General features: G+C 46.8%; 5 protein-coding genes and 1 non-coding gene across 16 annotated transcripts; 4 read left to right on the top strand and 2 right to left on the bottom strand.

Annotated features, from left to right (window-relative positions):
* Window positions 1-786: 786 nt before the first annotated feature.
* On the top strand, window positions 787-858 carry TRNAP-CGG. Its single transcript has one exon. It is a non-coding gene; the product is annotated as a tRNA-Pro (tRNA).
* Window positions 859-914: 56 nt separating this feature from the next.
* On the top strand, window positions 915-7,778 carry LOC9639717 (protein RTF2 homolog). Of its 7 annotated transcripts, XM_024659936.1 has the most exons (10): window positions 915-2,241; window positions 2,323-2,373; window positions 3,018-3,063; window positions 3,125-3,251; window positions 3,336-3,376; window positions 3,771-3,884; window positions 3,958-3,969; window positions 4,026-4,154; window positions 4,729-5,190; window positions 5,248-5,943. In XM_024659936.1, the coding sequence occupies exon 1, from the start codon at window positions 924-926 to the stop codon at window positions 1,989-1,991; it is 1,068 nt and encodes a 355-aa protein (XP_024515704.1). In that variant the 5' UTR covers window positions 915-923; the 3' UTR covers window positions 1,992-2,241; window positions 2,323-2,373; window positions 3,018-3,063; window positions 3,125-3,251; window positions 3,336-3,376; window positions 3,771-3,884; window positions 3,958-3,969; window positions 4,026-4,154; window positions 4,729-5,190; window positions 5,248-5,943. The 7 variants fall into 7 exon arrangements, with proteins under 7 accessions (XP_024515704.1, XP_024515700.1, XP_024515702.1 ...); XM_024659932.1 differs by having other exon boundaries at window positions 3,018-3,059; window positions 3,771-3,969; XM_024659934.1 differs by lacking the exon at window positions 3,958-3,969.
* Window positions 7,779-7,796: 18 nt separating this feature from the next.
* On the bottom strand, window positions 7,797-8,800 carry LOC9639716 (cytochrome b5). 3 transcript variants are annotated; one of them, XM_024659940.1, is made up of 4 exons: window positions 8,632-8,800; window positions 8,474-8,540; window positions 8,165-8,418; window positions 7,797-8,032 (listed from the first exon to the last, which is right to left on the bottom strand). In XM_024659940.1, exons 1-3 carry the CDS (start codon window positions 8,707-8,709, stop codon window positions 8,168-8,170), a joined length of 396 nt encoding a protein of 131 aa, XP_024515708.1. In that variant the 5' UTR covers window positions 8,710-8,800; the 3' UTR covers window positions 7,797-8,032; window positions 8,165-8,167. The 3 variants fall into 3 exon arrangements, with proteins under 3 accessions (XP_024515708.1, XP_024515707.1, XP_024515706.1); XM_024659939.1 differs by having other exon boundaries at window positions 7,885-8,091; XM_024659938.1 differs by having other exon boundaries at window positions 7,885-8,418; window positions 8,632-8,799.
* A 5-nt stretch (window positions 8,801-8,805) lies between these two features.
* LOC9639715 (protein HGH1 homolog) lies at window positions 8,806-10,714 on the bottom strand. Of its 3 annotated transcripts, none has more exons than XM_024659929.1 (8): window positions 10,443-10,698; window positions 10,270-10,392; window positions 10,016-10,213; window positions 9,689-9,958; window positions 9,504-9,617; window positions 9,304-9,435; window positions 9,126-9,239; window positions 8,809-9,033 (listed from the first exon to the last, which is right to left on the bottom strand). In XM_024659929.1, exons 1-8 carry the CDS (start codon window positions 10,494-10,496, stop codon window positions 9,004-9,006), a joined length of 1,035 nt encoding a protein of 344 aa, XP_024515697.1. In that variant the 5' UTR covers window positions 10,497-10,698; the 3' UTR covers window positions 8,809-9,003. The 3 variants fall into 3 exon arrangements, with proteins under 3 accessions (XP_024515695.1, XP_024515697.1, XP_024515696.1); XM_024659928.1 differs by having other exon boundaries at window positions 8,809-9,239; window positions 9,689-9,837; window positions 9,886-9,958; window positions 10,443-10,695; XM_024659927.1 differs by having other exon boundaries at window positions 8,806-9,239; window positions 10,443-10,714.
* Window positions 10,538-11,656, top strand: LOC112340841 (pentatricopeptide repeat-containing protein At4g02750-like). The gene has a single exon (XM_024659959.1). It carries the CDS (start codon window positions 10,538-10,540, stop codon window positions 11,654-11,656), a length of 1,119 nt encoding a protein of 372 aa, XP_024515727.1.
* Window positions 11,657-12,987: 1,331 nt separating this feature from the next.
* On the top strand, window positions 12,988-13,560 carry LOC112340870. The gene is made up of 2 exons (XM_024660018.1): window positions 12,988-13,040; window positions 13,092-13,560. Exons 1-2 carry the CDS (start codon window positions 13,006-13,008, stop codon window positions 13,558-13,560), a joined length of 504 nt encoding a protein of 167 aa, XP_024515786.1. The 5' UTR covers window positions 12,988-13,005.
* Window positions 13,561-17,404: the final 3,844 nt, after the last annotated feature.

Raw genomic sequence — 17,404 nt, 5'->3', positions numbered from 1 at the left:
ATCGGTGGGAGAATATAATCGATGAATCTCCAATTGAAAGGAATCGGCGGGAGAATATAACCAATCAATAATGTCGATGAATCAAATCAAGCGGGGTTGCGAGCGAGAGAAGGCGTTCGCTAGATTACAAGGCTCTCATTGAATTGGCCCTCGGGTCTTGGTACAAGTGTGGGGCGAGGTGTTGAGAGCTCGTTGCGTCCATCGTCTAGTGTGCTTCAATCGTTGGAGTTTTGTTCACGACACCATTAAAAACATTTTGGTCCTGGTCCTACTTTTCCACTTGGCCGGGCCGAAATGAGCCACAACTAGGTACGTAAAGTGGGACTAAAACAGTAGAGCCAAAGCAGTGCAAGCTTGCGTGCTATTGACCGAACCCAATTGATTAACATAATCAGTCCAAAGTGTGCTGGAATGTCTGCATACATGGTTATATTAACAAGTATTAACGCATGGTATGATCGCTAGCTTTATACGTCATTGTATTTGTAGCCCCCACAATCTGGTTGGATGTTTATACGGGTGTCCTCTACATGTATATATCCAGTGGCAGTGCGTGAGTGAGATAAGCAATCGGTCGACGCCAGCAAAGGCACTAAAGAGGAGAGATTCACCAAAGGCCCACCTTGCTACACGGAAAAAGGCACACACTCATCGATTGGGAAAATTGTGGCCCCGCGCGAATCGTACGAGCCTTGGGATCGTGGGCCACAGAAAAGAGCACCGGTAACAGACTAAACGAAAGAAACAATGGCAATGTCTTATGCACTGACTGGATTTCACGGGTCAGGGCATTTGGTCTAGTGGTATGATTCTCGCTTCGGGTGCGAGAGGTCCCGAGTTCGATTCTCGGAATGCCCCAATTAGTGCTTTTACTTCTATTTCTTTGGATTTTTTCTGCCCTGGCTAGGGTTAGGGCAAGGAGAATGCAGATCTTCGTGAGGAGCGAATCATCGTCCTCGTGTGTGGAGGTGGGGCGCTCGGCCACCGCCGGCGATGTCATCCAGGCGCTGCTGCCCCGGGCATCGTCGCACGACGCTTTCTATCTCTCTCACGGAGGTAAGCTTCTCGGCCATGGCCGACCGCTCCAGGAATCCGGTGTGGGCCGCTGGAGCACGCTCCATTTGGGGGTCAGGGTCAGGGGCGGCGGTGGCGATGGCGGTGCCACGGGCGCCGAGTCGAGGGATTGCTACCTCAAGATGTACGCTGAGAAGAAGCCTGATAAGGTGGATCCAAACGAGGCCAGGCTAGCGAGATGGTGCCAGTGTGCTCTCTCCTGCGATTATCTCCGGCCGCCCTGCGTCATGGATCCTCTCGGGAATCTCTACAACAAGGAGGCTCTTGTTCACGCGCTCATCACCAAGTCCCTCCCCAAGAAATTCCGGCACATCAGGGGTCTCAAGGATCTCACGCCGGTTCACCTCTCGGCGATCCCCGGAGTGGATCCCGACGACGAACACGTCGAGACCAAGTTCCAGTGCCCGGTTTCGGGGCAGGAGTTCAATGGCAAGTTTAAGTTCGTGGCGCTCAAGAACTGCGGCCATGTCTTGAGCGTCCGAGCGCTCAAGGAGGTGCAGTCCTCGTCGTGCTTGGTCTGCTTCGCGGAGTTTAAAGCCGAGGACAAGATCCCTCTCAATGGCACCGACGAAGAAGTTGGCCTGCTCCGCGAGAGAATGGAGGCAGAGAGAGCGGCGGCCAGGCGCGTTACCAAGAAGGAGAAGAATGGCGAATCCAGGAGCAACGTTGGAGCAGTGATCGAATCGATCGAAGGTGGCAGTGGCGAAGACGAGACCAACAGTAACAAGAGGAAGGATGCTCCTCCTCTCACTCACTCCTCTACGATGAAAGCTGTGGCAAAGAAAGCCAAGCCTCTTCTTCCAATCCCGGCCAACGCCACCAAAGAGATTTACCAGTCCATCTTCACGTCGTCGGGGAGCCGCAGCAATCTCAAAGAGACTTACTCATGCCGAGCTCTCCCTCTCGCACGAAACTAAAGCTTGAATGTAAGTTACTATTCATACACACGCCTTGGCTGCCGTCGATCCATGGGGTCGATCCAACGGCGTAGCGACGCCTATCCGGGGAATTATTATCATTTGAAAAAATAACAGGGTTTTAGGGTTCTTGGTAGGAAAATGTAGGGCGATTAGCGAGAGATGGATCGTCGTCTCCGGAATTGCATCGCCGATCGGCCACTAGATCATGGTTTGGCGTCTATCGCTGCGGTTTCACCCTCGATTTCAGGTACCCTGGGACGAGATGTCATCGCTTCTTCCACAATTTTCTTTTCTTTTCATTCCCTTGTCTTTTTTTCCGGCTGCGCAGTCGCGCAGTGGCATAATGCGGGCGAGTGAAGAAGGGTCTCGTCTTAGGCAGGTACGTCGTCGTCGCTTTCGTCTATCTATGTGAGTGTGTGTATATATCTTATGTGTATGACCTTTGTTTTGTCGCCATAGCCAGGCTGCATTCATAGTGTTTCCGGATGCCTCTTTTATGTTGGTGTGTCCAGTGTACGTGTTATCGCAAGACTCTTCCATTCCCTTGACGTAAGCATTTTTTTTTTCTCTTTTTCTGCTCATCTCTGATATTTCAACGCTACTGTTTGATGTCGAGGGCAAGCTGGAGCTCACTGATTTGTGCGGTTTACTATTGCACGCAATTGGCTCGAGCTCGCTGATTTGCGCATTTCACCGATGCATGCAATTGGCTGTCTCTTTATGTTTCTCTCTCTTTTCGACCATATTTTTTTGTTTGTTGCATTAAGTTGCTGTGGTTGATTGAGCCGTTGTTGCCCGCCATCTTCAAAGTTTCTGCAATACGCACCAGCGCTGCTTTAAATCCTCTTTGAATCGACGCGAATTTCTGGCGTTGGATATTCCGGCGTGAATTCAAGGGGTACCTGCTTGCATTCAGTCCACCATTGTTCAAATTGAAGCGTTTGCAGTTTTCTAGTCAGGACTGAAAACGAGCTTTTCTAGTCGCTTTTGTTGCATGATGCGTATTTCTCTGGTGTCTTTCAGGATCTCTGTCAAGGTGGAGAACAGAAGTATCTCAACCTAAGTGTACGTAAGTTTCAAACTCCGCAGAGAATTTAAGCAGTATAACTTCTCTCTGTCACTCTGCGTAGACAACATCACAGTGGAGTCAGTTCGGCTGTATTCGCACGCAGTCACCTATTTCCATCACTTTAAAGCGCTCATTCAAGTCCGGCTTATCTTATATCCAGTCCACGGGGTGTTAAGCTTGACAATGAGGTATGGATACGGCTTCTGTTGTTTCCTTTTCTTCTCTTTTCCTTGCTTCTCAGGTTGGCCTGTATTTCTGTTTCCTGGTGCCAGGCGTATCTGCAAGCGAAATTGATGCCGCATGAACACTTAAGGTGTGCCTTTCCGAAACTACAGTAGCAATTTGTCTCGTGATTTTGAGACTGCTTCTCCCGATTTTATCTTGTCCCAGTCGGTTCATTTTCACCTCCTTTTCTGGGCTACTTGAATCGATTTCCCGCACTATGTCATTTTAGTACTAGATTTCAGAGGCTTCACTTTTGTTTTAGAATGAACGAAGAAAAGGGGTGGGCCTCTTTTAAGTCCACCGTTCAGGGGCCACGCTGGTGTTTATGGCTTGCAATGTCTTCGTCTTTGCATGTGGCTATCTTTTTCGAGTTGAATACTGTGATGTTGCTGAGACATGAATGCTTTGGTTGTCCTTGGCAATAGCAAACCCTTAAGACAACGGGATTTACTTACTTTTGCTGGTTCTTTTGCTTGCTTTAGGATTGGGGAACCGTAACAATGTGGAGGAGGGTGCAACTTGAATGCCAATATGATGGATTAAGGGACGGTCCGTGTCTAAGATAATGGAGGCATTCCGATATGGGACATCTTAAGGTGGGCTTTCATTTCGGAATTTCATAAATAGAAAGGTAGCCGGACCATGAAACCACACGTGGGCTCTCAAAAGCTTGCAACAAAGGTATGCCTTTGCGACACTAACTTCTCTTTTGTTTTCATTTCCTTTACAACTTTTAGGGGCAGCAGTAGCAGCAGCAGCAGCAGCAGAGCTTATACTTCGAAAAGAGGTCTTCATGCCTGCTACGGTCAGATATGACGCCAAGAGGAAGGACGCTGGTGTGATCCATCCATCCATCGAAACTACAGGTTGGTTTTCCTCTTCCTCGAGGCTCGACGTTGAGTTGAGTTGGGTTTGGTGATTGACATGGTGGTGGGATGCGATGCGTCTGTTCTTGCATTGCATTTGCATTGTCATAAAGTGGAGCACAAGTCTTTGCCTACACATTTAGGCCTGGATAACTGGGTTCGTAGCTTCTGTCCGTGTTATTACCATCTTATCTTTCTTCTGCATTGGCTGGCTCAAATGGCGAGTGAGGAAGACTGGTTTGAAAGTGTACTTCATCTTTGCAGTACTACTGCTTTGCATGTAATAGGCTGCTGGGAAAATGATTTATCGGGAGATCACAGGCATTATTTTGCATTGAGTGGTGTCAAAGGACATGCAGTGCGCTAAACATGTCACATGTTTTAACTGCCTGAGTTTGCCTGAGCGGAGATTATCTTATCTTTCTCGGTCTTGCTTTGATTTCGTGAATATCTTTTTTGCTTTTCCTTTTGCGGGTTGCTATCGCGCATTCAACCGCATCAATGCCCAAGCTTAGTGTATCTTTTTATGACTTTTATTTTCTTATAACTTCTTATTCTTTCTCGCGTATTGCAGTCGAAGAAAAAAATGCTCAAGTTACTAGACGATGAGCTTGAGCTGACGCACAAGGTGTTGCAATTGCATAAATGCGCGAAGAATCACACGTAGACAACTAAACATTCACCTACCGCTTCCTCTCCCGCTCCCAACAAAAGATTCGACACGGCCAGTACAACAACAGAGCCTGAAAGGTTCAAATTCAAAGGTTCGTAGAAAGAGTAAGATAACATTTCTTTCTTTTTTTCTATGCATGGCATGGCATCGCATCGCATCGCTTGCCGCATTGTTTTCTGGGTGGTATATATTTTTGTGGACAAAGAGGAGAGATTGATCTCTTCCAATTGCCATTGCCATTGTCAGCCACCGGTCCTTTGTGTTAGGTGACTCGAATTTACTCCCTGTGCATTTATCTTGCGATTTTTTCAAATCCCTCACACATTTAGGTGGTCGGAGTTCTGATTGCAACGTAGAAAGAAGGTAAGACAATGCTGCTCAAAGTCTGAGGGAAATATCCGGCACTGACTTGGTTTTCAGTTGTTGCAGTCGAGTGAGAGACCCGACCCGACCCGGCTCGGGCGGGATTTGGAGGAGCATTATTGAAGCCATTAGCGGGCGGATTACCGGACATGATGACTAAACTAACGGCGACGAGAGGTGTGCATTTAGTGGCGCCTGGAAATTTGGAGAGAGGCCATTCAAGGCAAGCACTAAAGGGTCATCAAACCCAATAGCCAGGGGCAGCTGGCAATCATACTTGTGCCATCAACTGTGTGCAGCCTCCTCCAGATAAGTATCCTCTGTTGATTTCAATTCCACCCATGCATGCTCAGCTAATACCTTCGCTGGTAATTTAGACAACAGGCCGGTTCTTAGCGTGAAAGATGGGATCTTTGCCATGCAACACCAAGGGGCATGTGTGTTCAGTCTAGTCGGCTCGGAACACTGGAGGGAATCTAATATATCATCGCTGGTAGCGGTGGTAAGGTAAGGATTCAAGGAAGGTGGGCAGTAGTATATGTGCCCGTAGAGGCTAGAGAATCACAGGGGTAGTAGGATAGTTTTAAGTTTTTCCTCAGGTGAGTTTCGGACGGAGCAGTAGTATTGATATAGATAGATATGCGATCATTTCATATCATATCATAGAATTAGTATAAAAGGAAAGTCAGGCTAGAGACTAGTATAGTACCTTAAAGGTGATGACGGTAATCGTATTTGGCCGGGCACAGTCTATATAATAGCTCTAACAGGGGGAGGGGGGGACAGGGAGAGAGAAGGGCTTGCGATAGATAGATAGCTCGGTCCAGCCGACTGGCCGGTTACTCAACTCAGTTCTATCTCATACTCAGCTGAGCAGCAAGTCGAAGAAGCACAGTCAAGTTGAGCGAGCGGAGTTGAGTGAGGAGAGATTGGATCGAAGAAGAAGACGAGACGAGACGAATGTTTGAAAGAGGGAGGAGGTGCATCCCATCAAGCCAGTAAATGTGGAAGTTAAGAGCCTGGGGCCCCTGTGCGTAGCGTGAAGGAGATGGCAGCATTCAATGCCAATGGAAGCCTCCTCTTCTTCTACTACCACTTCCATTGACAGACAGACCTCTTCATCCATCATCCGCCGCTGCTGCGCCGCTAGTATTGCTTTGCTTCTTCTCCGGGGTAAAGCCGCTTCTTCTTCCATTCTTTCCTTGCGCTGCTAAAGTTTGCTCGGTAAATTCCCACTCTTTTTGCAGCAGCCGCCGTCGCCGCCGCCGCTGCTGCTGCTGCTGCTGCTGCTATATTGCTATAGAGTCAGGGGGGAAGGAGCTCGTGAAATTGCATTGAGAGGTGATGGCTGTGGCACTGGAAGTCGGGTGGGGCAGTGGTGAGCTCGGTGGTATTGCTCGCATGAGCAAGAAACGAGCTTGGGGCGATGATCATCAGAAGCTGCTGGAGATGATGCTGGGGAAGCCCTTTGATGAATCCGGCGTTGGAAGGCACCACACTTTGGACCTGCTAGGTGGACGAGCGGCTTCGAATACTACCATGACAACGGATGGTGAAGAACAACAATCGGATTTTTTGGAGCTCGGCCAGGATGTTCCGCTTCCGAAAGGATGGGAGAAAAGACTCGACTTGAAGGTATGTCCGGTTTCTTTCTGGGTGGATCGTAGCAAAAAGAGTTGATGTTTTCTTTCACGCTTTTTTCACGTTGTTGTTTAGCCTTCTCGTTGTTTTGTTTTTTGCTTTCTTCGTTTTTTTGTTTGCCATTTTGGCCAAGATTCGTTCTTGGTAATTGAGTGTGCCTTGATTGTTTTTTGTCTGTATTTTTGAAATGGTGCAACAGGCCGAGCCGATTGATTAAACCGATAATTTTTTGTGCAGTCTGGAACGGTCTTTTTCATCAATTGGAACACTGGCAAGACCACCTGCAATGATCCTCGCGAAGGCCACTCTTGCTCACCCGCAGAGCCACCGTTTGGATCGCCTCCAGCAGCCTCCTGTCACATGTCCCTGGAGCTACTGCAATCCGAACTTGGAAAGCAGGCGGCGGCGGTCAAGAGAAAGAATGGTGGCGAAGCCACACAGCTGTGGAGGAGGAAAAAGCAAGGCGACGACGGCGACGACGCTGCTGCTAATGCGGATCATCCAAACCCGATTTACAAGGAGGACAGGGAGAACGAGAGCGAGAGTGGTGGTCTCGACCTCAAGCTCAATCTGTCGAGCAACCAGGAGGAGGATGCCAGCAGCGTCGTCACCACCACCTCTTCCGAGTGCCTCTGCCTGCTCCCGCCCGCCGCATCGTCTCCCCGGTCGTCTCCATCGCCTCCGCCAAGCCAACCGGCCAAGGTCACCCTCACTGGTTGCAAGCGGTGCCTCATGTACGTGATGATCTCGCAGTTGGATCCCAGGTGTCCCAAGTGTGGGAGCTCCGTGATCATGGACTTCCCGGTGCCAAAGAAGCAGCGAAAGTTTGATCTGGAGCTATGAGCAGAGGAGCACAGCTTTGTTAGGAGGAGACGTGACCAACCAAAAGGATTCTCGAGAGACAGGCACACTTTTTAAGCAATCAAGAGCAAGAGACGATGATGTAATTATTTGAGTCGGAGTCGGAGAGAAAAGTAAGACTTTTATATATTAAATCTACTCCTCTCTTTTTCTTCCAAAGTTTGTGACTTAGAAACAAATCACAACTACCTGTCAAACAAAACTAAACTTGCATTACTGGGAACTAATCTTCTTCCAGGTCGGTCAATCGCGAGAAATAAAGCCCTGGGGGGACGAAGAAACAAAGCAAAAGCCAATCTTCGATTTCAATATCTAAGCACTTGGTTGGTTGGCAAGGTTTCTGGAAAAAAAAGAGAGGAGAATTATTTCCCTGGAACTTTTTTTGTTCTTTCCTATTTCCTGGGGAGAAAAGAGAAAGAGAGAGTAGAACGAACGATGACGAATGTGGAGGAGGAGGAAGACTTGCTCAAACCTTTCAGGATTGTTTGGTAAAAAATCTCACGGCAACCGCCAGCCCGAGGATGGCCAGGGGTACCAAGAACTGCAAGATCTTGATGAGGAACTGCGAGGTCTTGTCGGGATTATACGCGTCCTGGGTCGCCAGCTTGAATGTGGGCTTGGCCGGCAGAGTTGCCGAATCCACCTCGCCAATGTAATAGCTGTGCATCATGTCGCGAGCGCTGCTGCTGTGCCCGACGTCCTCGAAATCGTCCGTGGCATCCTTCCCTGGAGGAGAAAAAGTGTGATCTCGCGCTCCTTGGCACCGGAAGTTGTCACTTACCTGTGGCGGAGAGGATGACTTCATCGCCGCCGGGATGGTCCTCTAGGAACTTGGTCACGTCGTAAATCTGCCCACGAGAGAGAGAGAGTTGAGAAAAATTTGGCATTCCACAGATCGAGGGAGCCCTATTGGATCCGGCAGATCAGGGCACAAGATACCTTTCCGGAGATGAGAAGCCAGCAATCCTTGCGATTGTTGTGCTCGGCGAGCTCGGAGTAGGCCATAATCTTCGACATCTTCGCCAGATTCCTCTCACCCACGCCGCGCCCAGCGCTTAGGTCTCTCTCTCTCTCTCTCTACACCTCTCCACAACACACACACACACACACACAAAATAAAAACCTTTGGCTTTTGTTTTCTTCTCTTTGTACGAGAAGAGCGAAGCACGCAAAAACCTCCGTTGACTAGTAGGCGTGTGCAGAAGGAGCGAATATTCAAGGACTTTTCCGGTGTGAGTGTGCTTGACACAAACTTTTCTCCAGTCTTTCGCTAACAATTTGTCAAACCGAATCGATCATCGATCACTGCGGTCAAGAGCTGCTGCCACTCTGCGCGATGATCTGTGACGCGCACGCGTAGAAGAATGTGTTTGAGTTTGATACGTACGCGCATGCAGGGAGAAAAAAAGAAGTGCGTGTGTGTCAGTTCTTACCAGTGACCCCAGCTGCTCGTACTTGTCCATGACTTCCGGATCTTCTTCGTTCTCGTAGCCGGACTTGAGAACGTCGGCTCCACCGAGCTCCCAAAACGCTCTAAATCCAGCCTCCTGGTACACGACCACAAAATCAGCCCTGGGGATCGGATCTAGAAAGTCTAGCGCTTCACTTCACCTGCTTTATGAGCAGGTAGAGAGCATCCAAGGCTTCGCGACGGATCTGGGAGTCTGGTTCCGCCTGGCGTTCTATGGACAATGGAACCGCCAGCTCCGGGGGCATCTTGGATCGCTCCTCTTCGCTATAGATCTGCGGCATCACGTCGACGAGAGAGGGCTTAGCTGAATTCCCGCAATGGTGCAACAATTGAGTAAGACCTTGCTTCCTGCGGCTGGAAGGATGAGACATGGCCACAGAAGCTCGGACAGGGAAAGCAAGCTCGGCAGATGGGACGGAGCTTCAAAACAACAGTTGCGGATGGTGCCAATCACCTGCGCACGAAGAACAAAGATGAGAAAGTCGCAAAACTTATCTAACGAAACAGATTTTTTCATCAACTTACTCCTCGCCTGCGAACAAGACTCTTGGAGTCGCATTGGCGTAAAACCTGTTTCAAGAGGCCTCGCTTGGTGTCCAGCATGAGCTTGCGTCCCAAGTCCGTTCGCGATACGTTGACAAGAATTGCTCCAACGTGCTCGTACGCATCGTCACCTACGCAACACACACAGGTAGTGTACAAGAACAGCTTTCTTATCATACCTTCTTCTGGGGTCCGCGAGAACAATCTCACGAGACGACTCATATGTAGTCCTTTGAGCTTCTCATCGCCCTCCTAGCAAGAAAATTGTAAGAGAGATTTGGAGATGGCGAAGGAGAGCAAGCATCACACCTCGCATAGCAGCCGAGCACCAGGCTCTAGAGTCGTCAAGTTCACGAGGAGCATCACCATGAGCTTATCCACGTCCTGGCCTTGCTTGCCTATCTGATCCATGGCGCTTGCAACAGCTCCCAGTTCAAGCAGCATCTCTCCCACTTCCTGATCCTGTGACAGATTGACCAGAGCTCCTGCCGCTGGCTTCGCAACGAGCTGGACGTAAGATCATTCACAGGCTTTTAGGCACTAGACATGGATCCGCTTCTTGCCTTGTTACCAGCAAGGAGCTGTACGAGAGCCGGGAGGAGAATCGAGAGCTTGGTGCTGAGCTTGGCAATCCCCTCGTCGCTTCCAGTCAAGCCTTCGATGATGTCTACCGCGGCCTTTCTAAGCTGCGAAAGGAGCTCTTGTCAGGCGCAATGAAATGGAAACAAACTCTTACGTTTGGCGCTGGCGAAGAAAGGAACATCAAGAGCTCATCCAGCTCCTCCGCCATCGCTCAAAGCTTCCTCCAAGAACCCTAAAACTCCCAAGTCTATGTTGGACCACACGGATCGCGATCGCTACGCGGCGCTGCTCAAGCAGGCATCCAGATCCAAGAATGTGGCACAGGGCCAGGCACTGCACGCTCAGATCCTTGCCTCCGATCACCGCCACAATGTCTTCCTGTGCAATCTCGTCATGGAGATGCATCGCAACTGCGGCCATCTCGACCGCGCGCTCCTCGTCTTCTCCCACATCCCTCACCCCAATCTCTTCTCCTGGAACATCGTGCTCTCCACCCACGCCCGCCGCGGCAGCGCCAGTGACGCCAAGATCGCGCTGGATCGCATGCCTATCACCAATGTCGTGTCTTGGACCTCCGTGCTCGCCGCCTACGCGCACACCGGCCAGATCCTCCACGCCAAATCCTTCTTCGATCACTGCATGCCGGAGAGGAACGAGATGGCCTGGAATATCTTGATCCCCGCGTGCTCGCGATCGGGGAAGCTCCAAGAAGCCAGAGATCTCTTCGATGGAATGCCGGACAAAGATCTGGTGTCCTGGAATTCCATGCTCACGGCACACGCCCGGCTTGGAAATCTTGGCGATGCCGAGCAGATCTTCACCGCCATGCCCCAGCGCAACCTCGTTTCCTACAACGCGCTCCTGGCTGCTTACTCCCACCACGGCCGCGTCGACCAGGCACAGGAAATCTTCGATCGGATGCCGGAAAGAGACGACCTATCGGCGAATTCCATCCTCGCCGGCCTCGCGCAACACGGCGCGAGCATCGATCGCGCGAGGGAGCTCTTCGATCGCGTGGCGAATCGAGAAAACCTAATCTCCTGGAACCTCATCCTCTCCCACGATGGCAATGTCCGCGAATGGCTTGCCCTGTTTCACCAGATGCCCGAGAGAGACGTTATCTCATGGAATATTCTTCTCGCGGCATATGCCCGAACTGGGCATTTACTGAAAGCCCTGTTTGACGAGATGCCGCGATGCGGTCACCGTGGTCACGTGGACGACCGTACGGTCAGCACGGTCAGCTCCATCTTGCCCGTCAGCTGTTCGACTGCCGTGCCCGATCGAACGGAGGACGCGGTAACGTTTCGCGTTGACAGTCTCTCAAAATTTACAGGCTCCAAAATTCTTCTCGGACGCGCTGATTAATTCGCACCTGACCACTGCAATTCCAGCACTTGAGGCTCGTCCTTCGTCCCATCGATCATTCGGACGTCAATCAGGAACGGCATTGCTAGCCCTGGTAGACGGCTTCACGAAATGCTTCTTTCCTGAACCGTTTGGCGAACTTGGCATTGCCAGTGAGGAACACGGGCCTCTCGTCAGGAGCAGTAGCCGATGCAGCAATGAAGTTCGTCACCACCATCGTTAAAACCTGAAAGCTCGATCCCGTACTTGTTTCGGTAGGGAGACCACCCGGATGCTGCTCCAGTCCTAACAGCACTCAAGGGTGCAAAGAAGCAGACTTTGCCGAGGCTTTTCTTCCATGCACGCAGCGGACCTCGCTGGAGCGCATCAAACGCGCTGCTGTCACAGTAGTAGTAGTGAACTTCCAGCGGCTTCCTGCTGCTCAAGCTGATCCACAAGCTTTTGTGCCATGCAAGTAGCTCCACCAGCAAATTGGATTTCGGCTTCCACACCTTGGAAGGTCCAGGAGATGCCACACTGGGAGCAGAAGCGGAAGTTCCCTTGCCGCCATGCTGATTGCTGCCTCCGAGCGGCCGCGGGCTGCCACCAGAGGTTCTACCACTTCCAGGCCCGGTACCGGCGGTGCCAGTGGTTTTCTGCGATCGTCGTCTTGGAACGAAAGCCTCAGCGCCTAGTGACTGGAAGGAGACCACCGGACACAGGTTACCGGCCAATTGGTCGGCTAGGACCTCGACCAACCCAGGACCCCCAACAGTGAAGCTTGTCGCGAATTTCTTGTCGTTGGTCAGAAGGAAGAGTGTCCGAGGCCCATGATATTCAGCCCGACTGCTGATCATGCAAGATTCAAGTGCGATCCTCAAGTCGGTCACCTGCATTCAATCAAAACAAAGTCAGTTCTGCAAAGATCCTGCATTACTCACCTGCATTCCACCAAAGTTATAGTGGACTTGCTGCCGCACCAGCGGGAGAATTCGATCAGCGTCTGCTACCTCCTGTGCGCTGTTACAGTATCGTGTGAACGTCAAACCTCTCGAGGTGCCGGTGAAAGTGGGGCGCAGGCGCCGCAGCTCCTCTAAAAAGCTAGAAACTTAGTATCAAAGCATAGAAACTAAGCTCTAACCCGAGACGCCATTGGTGAGCAAGAGCTTGCTTCCAGCGGCCACCGATGCACGGAGGTAAGATTCCAGCTGAGGACTCGCATCGCCGTCTACGAAGTAGATCACGAGATTCGTGTCAACACAGATGTCCCTACTCGCAACAATCGGCGGTGGCTCCATCGACAACATAATCTCCCCTGAGCCCTAATAAACCGTAGGTTTTCAATGTTGCAATGGCACAAAGCTCACTGGATGGGTATCATCAATCGTCCGAGCTCTGAAATAAGGTACATCCACAGCTACGTTTTTAGATTCACTCGTCTGTGCTCTTCCCCTAGGACCTACATCTGCGACAGCCTTGCCGCTCAAACCCTAGAAACCGAGCCAATGCTGGTAGCTTGGAAGCAGCGGATGATAGTTGGTGGCGCGCAATTCTTTGCTCCAAACAGTATGCAACGCGACGATGATGAAGGTTGGTGCTGGTACGAGGAGGATCCCGAGGTTTGTACACCTTTTATTTGGGACGTTTTTCTGGACTGGAGGAGCATGCAACTCTGGTTTGATACCTTAGGCCAGGAAGCGAAAGAGTCATTCCAGCAGTGGATCAGCGGGTGCTGGGATAGAGAAGACTTTGTTTTCCTCACGGGAAACCATGAGTTTTGCAGTAAGGTTATGCTCAAGGAGGTGCCGAGGGAGGAGATTTATTTCTTTATTAATGGGCTGGCCATGGAATTTGGTGTGGATTGTAGATATGTTGGCAAAGACCAGGATGAACCCACGGTCTTACAGCTTGAATGGTCCATTTAGAAGGACTTCGTCAGTCTCTTTTTCTAATAAGACTAATAAGAATGCTAAGAACTCTCAATTGGTTTGCAAAGAAGAATGTGAGGACCTAGGGCTTACCTTTAACGTTAAGGGCGAAATTTTAGGAAATTTGATATATTTTCCATTACAGTTACCATTACCCTTATAATTTACAACTTCTAGGTTGTAAGTATTTCCACTTCTGTGATTTCTAAACCGTGTGGGGAATGATTGAATCTGGTATGGCAGAGTGCAATGGATTGCAAAGATCCTCCATTGTCATAATAATAATAATAATAATAACAGCTATTTCAAGTCATGAGGATCCAAGGGCATGAGACCATCCTATCTACTGTGGATGTGTAAATTCAAGGATGGCAAGTAGCTCATTGTGCAAATTTGTGGTTGCAATAAGGTACTCACAAAGTCATTAGTATTGCCATTGCTAGAGGAAGAGAGGGAGGGGCAAATCAAAATTAAGGAGCAGTTCTTTGTCCCATTGTTGTTTGTATGCAGTGGTGAAGTGTAGGACAGTTTGACTATCTTCAATGTATAAATAACAGATTTGGTCCTCCTAACTTCTGAGTGCAGGCAATGTTATCCCACTCAATAGTGTGCCAGGATTCTGTTGTCCCATAGATCAGTAAATAGCAATACCAATAAGCCTTTGCAGGTTGATAACTAATAAATAGTGCTGGAATTTTGGATCGTGTTGAGCCCCTTGAAGCCACCATTGGAAAGCTCACTCAAGCCAATGGTTTGGGACATCTATGGTATTTTCTTTAAGGAGGGTCTCAAGATCCTTGCCCAAATCTTTTGTCTAGGATTGTGCCACCAGCCTTTGCTGATATCTCTAGCAAGGTTGATAAAATCTGAGAAAACATACTTAACCATTTTATTTTGAGCAGTGCATATGAGGTTGGGTGGGGAATGTGTTGGTTGTCATTGTCCTACAGCAGTTGAAGGGCTCAGATTTAGCTTTTGCCTTCTTCAAGTTCACTTGCCAGCAGTACAACTTAGGATGTATTGCATTGTGTTTTTCACACTTCGGAGTTCAATCAGAAGCAAGCTAGATTCCATAATTAAAATCCCAATTGCCACTTTGTTGCATCCAAATTCTGTATTCAAGAACTAATAGTTAAGTTGTTCCATTTTCCTCCATGTCATTTGTCGTAGTCTACAACCCTAAACCTCCTTAGCATATGTGAGGATAGTGATCACCTTTAGTAATATTGTCTATGTGCATCCCATTGAAAAATACCAGCTTGCTTGAGATCACTCTAGAGTGAGTAATATGCTCTTGTGCTTGCTTGGATGCATTCTGTTGTCCTAGCCTTCCAAGGATTCTTGTGGTGGACTATATATACAAGGTACTTGTAGTTTTCTCTTATCACCAGCAACCAATGTTGGCAATGGAGGTCATTTTTGTCACTTCTTTATCATAGATGGCCAAATACCATAACCTATATTTTCATAAGATTCATAGATAAACTACTGGTTGCGAGCAAGTCTAGCTAGTGTTGGAGGCTTTAACAAGACATGAGCAAATCATTTGCATATAGGAGGTATAAGTAGAGACTACCCATGAGAATGTTGGAAAGATTTTCATTGCAAAAGAGTGTTTCCAATACATCAATGTGCAATCCAAACAATGTGGGGGATAAAGGATAACCTTGCTTGACACTTATTGTGCATTCTGTTTGTTGATTTTCTGAGTATTCTACAAGAATTATTATATAGATCTATTGAATGATTAAAAAGAGTGATTTGAAAGATAATCTATATAAGGGTTCAAATATAAAAGGGATGGCTCATAAATAAGAATACACCCCCTTTTTCAATTGTTAAAATATTTGGGGTTAAACATGAATGATATTGGGCTAGGTGACCTCTTGAGAAATTTAAATTTAAGAGTTTATATTTGATATTAGAAAAGTCTTGAATTTAGACTCTATTAGTTGACTAGGGGAATCATATCACATGTTGAGATTGATATATTCTATTGATTGACTAAGGGAATTACATTATATGTTGAGATTAATATTTAGTGGAACCCGAGAGCTTTGGTCCATGAATAAGAGTGTACCTTCCAGGATGTCAAAAAAGTGAGGCTTTCAAGAGAGTTACAACTTATAAATAAAAGTGTACTTCCCTAGAAGTCAAAATTCAAGAGTTTATAAATATTTTATACCAACTTTAGTGGAGTATTTAACTTTTGAAGTCACTAAAAAAGTTCCTTTTGTGGGATTGTGTCAAATGCTTTACAAAAGTCCACAAAGAAACAAAACAATTGTTGCTTATCATATATCATTCATTCATACATAATTTATAGTTGACTAACTTGAGGTATAGTATAGATTACCTACTATATCCTACTAAAAAACTTGTGTGCATATCCTTGTTCTGTGTCTAGATTAGGTTTAAGCCCAAGATCAATACCATATTAGTTGGTGAAGTATCTATATCCTCGCATTAAACCATCGGTATGCTATAATAATGTTACATTCCATTTGGCTCCATTTTATTTATTAATCATAACATTAAGATGCTAGATACTCTAGGATTGTTCCAATATTGCTTTTTACTTATATCCTTTCATTTCTTGTGTTATATGCTTAGGAGTTGTCCTGTGCTCCAATTTCTTTGTTCTTTAGCTTTATGCTCGAGAGTTTAGCTTTATCCCTTTGTTCAGTGGCTTAAAGCTTTGAAACTTAGGTTCCACTTCACTACCCTTAGCCCACATGTCTAAGGGTTATGGTTTTGCTCTATAATTTTCCTATGATAAATCATCATAGGTATATAGTGAAAATAGCATATACTACACATTTTTATTGTCTTTACAATCAAAAAGCCTTAGATGCTAAATAACTATAAGATAAAATCATTGGTAAATTTATTAGTAATAGGTGGTAGAATTATAGAACTTTAATGTTTTCTCCACACCACCTACTAAGCAAGCTTTATTCCTCTTTCACATCATTAATATAGCTACCTAATACACTTTTCCACAATATAAAATAAATCATGTTAATGGGCTCCCAAAAGATGTTTAATGGAATGACAAATGTCATCAACTTTATTAAATTAAAGAACAAAAAGTTAAAAAATGTGTTCTTGATGCCATAATCTTTTAACAACATTTTTGACAATTATATAATTAGAAATAACATTGACACTATATCTAGAAGAACTTAAAGAATGTACGGGAACTTCAAACAACATTTAATAAGATTTCAAGATTTTCAAAAAGCTTGTAAAGTTTATTCTTTTGAATAGCATTGAGATTTAGGTGAATTACCTTGGATTACTTTACACCTAACATGAAGGAGACTCTACCCCTTCCCAATTATAGGCTTTAATACATTCTCACTATGATTAATTGCCTTCACAAATAAGAAGCCCTAAATACCCAAGGTCTCACAACTAAATTGCTCCAAGTATATAAAGAGTCCCTTACACATATACTCCACAATAAATGAAGATTTCTCTCAAGAATAACAAATGAATTATATGGTTCCCATCTACAAATTTATAAATTCTATGATCTTAGAAAATTACTAAACCATTATAGTAAGCTTTATATTCTCTAGATTATTTATAACTATTATAGAGCCATACCTTATCTTTTTGAGTGAGATTAACACTAAATGAACCATTGGCCAAACAGGCTTTTAATCTAAAGATAGTTGTGCAGATTATCTTTAAAGTATTTGATACAGTTTTATAAAAGGAACATTTTTAGGAACTTTGGAAGCTAAATACTCCATAAAGCTAATACAAGCCATTTAGTAAATTTGTATAACAATTCTTGTAAAATACCTAAGAGATCAACAAGTGAAATGCACAA

The sequence above is a fragment of the Selaginella moellendorffii genome, unplaced genomic scaffold (genome assembly GCF_000143415.4).
Source record: "Selaginella moellendorffii unplaced genomic scaffold, v1.0 SELMOscaffold_71, whole genome shotgun sequence".
NCBI classification, from domain to species: Eukaryota; Viridiplantae; Streptophyta; class Lycopodiopsida; order Selaginellales; family Selaginellaceae; genus Selaginella; species Selaginella moellendorffii.
The sequence above is the reverse complement of the archived record's forward strand: the minus strand, read 5'-3'. Positions and strand labels throughout refer to the sequence as shown.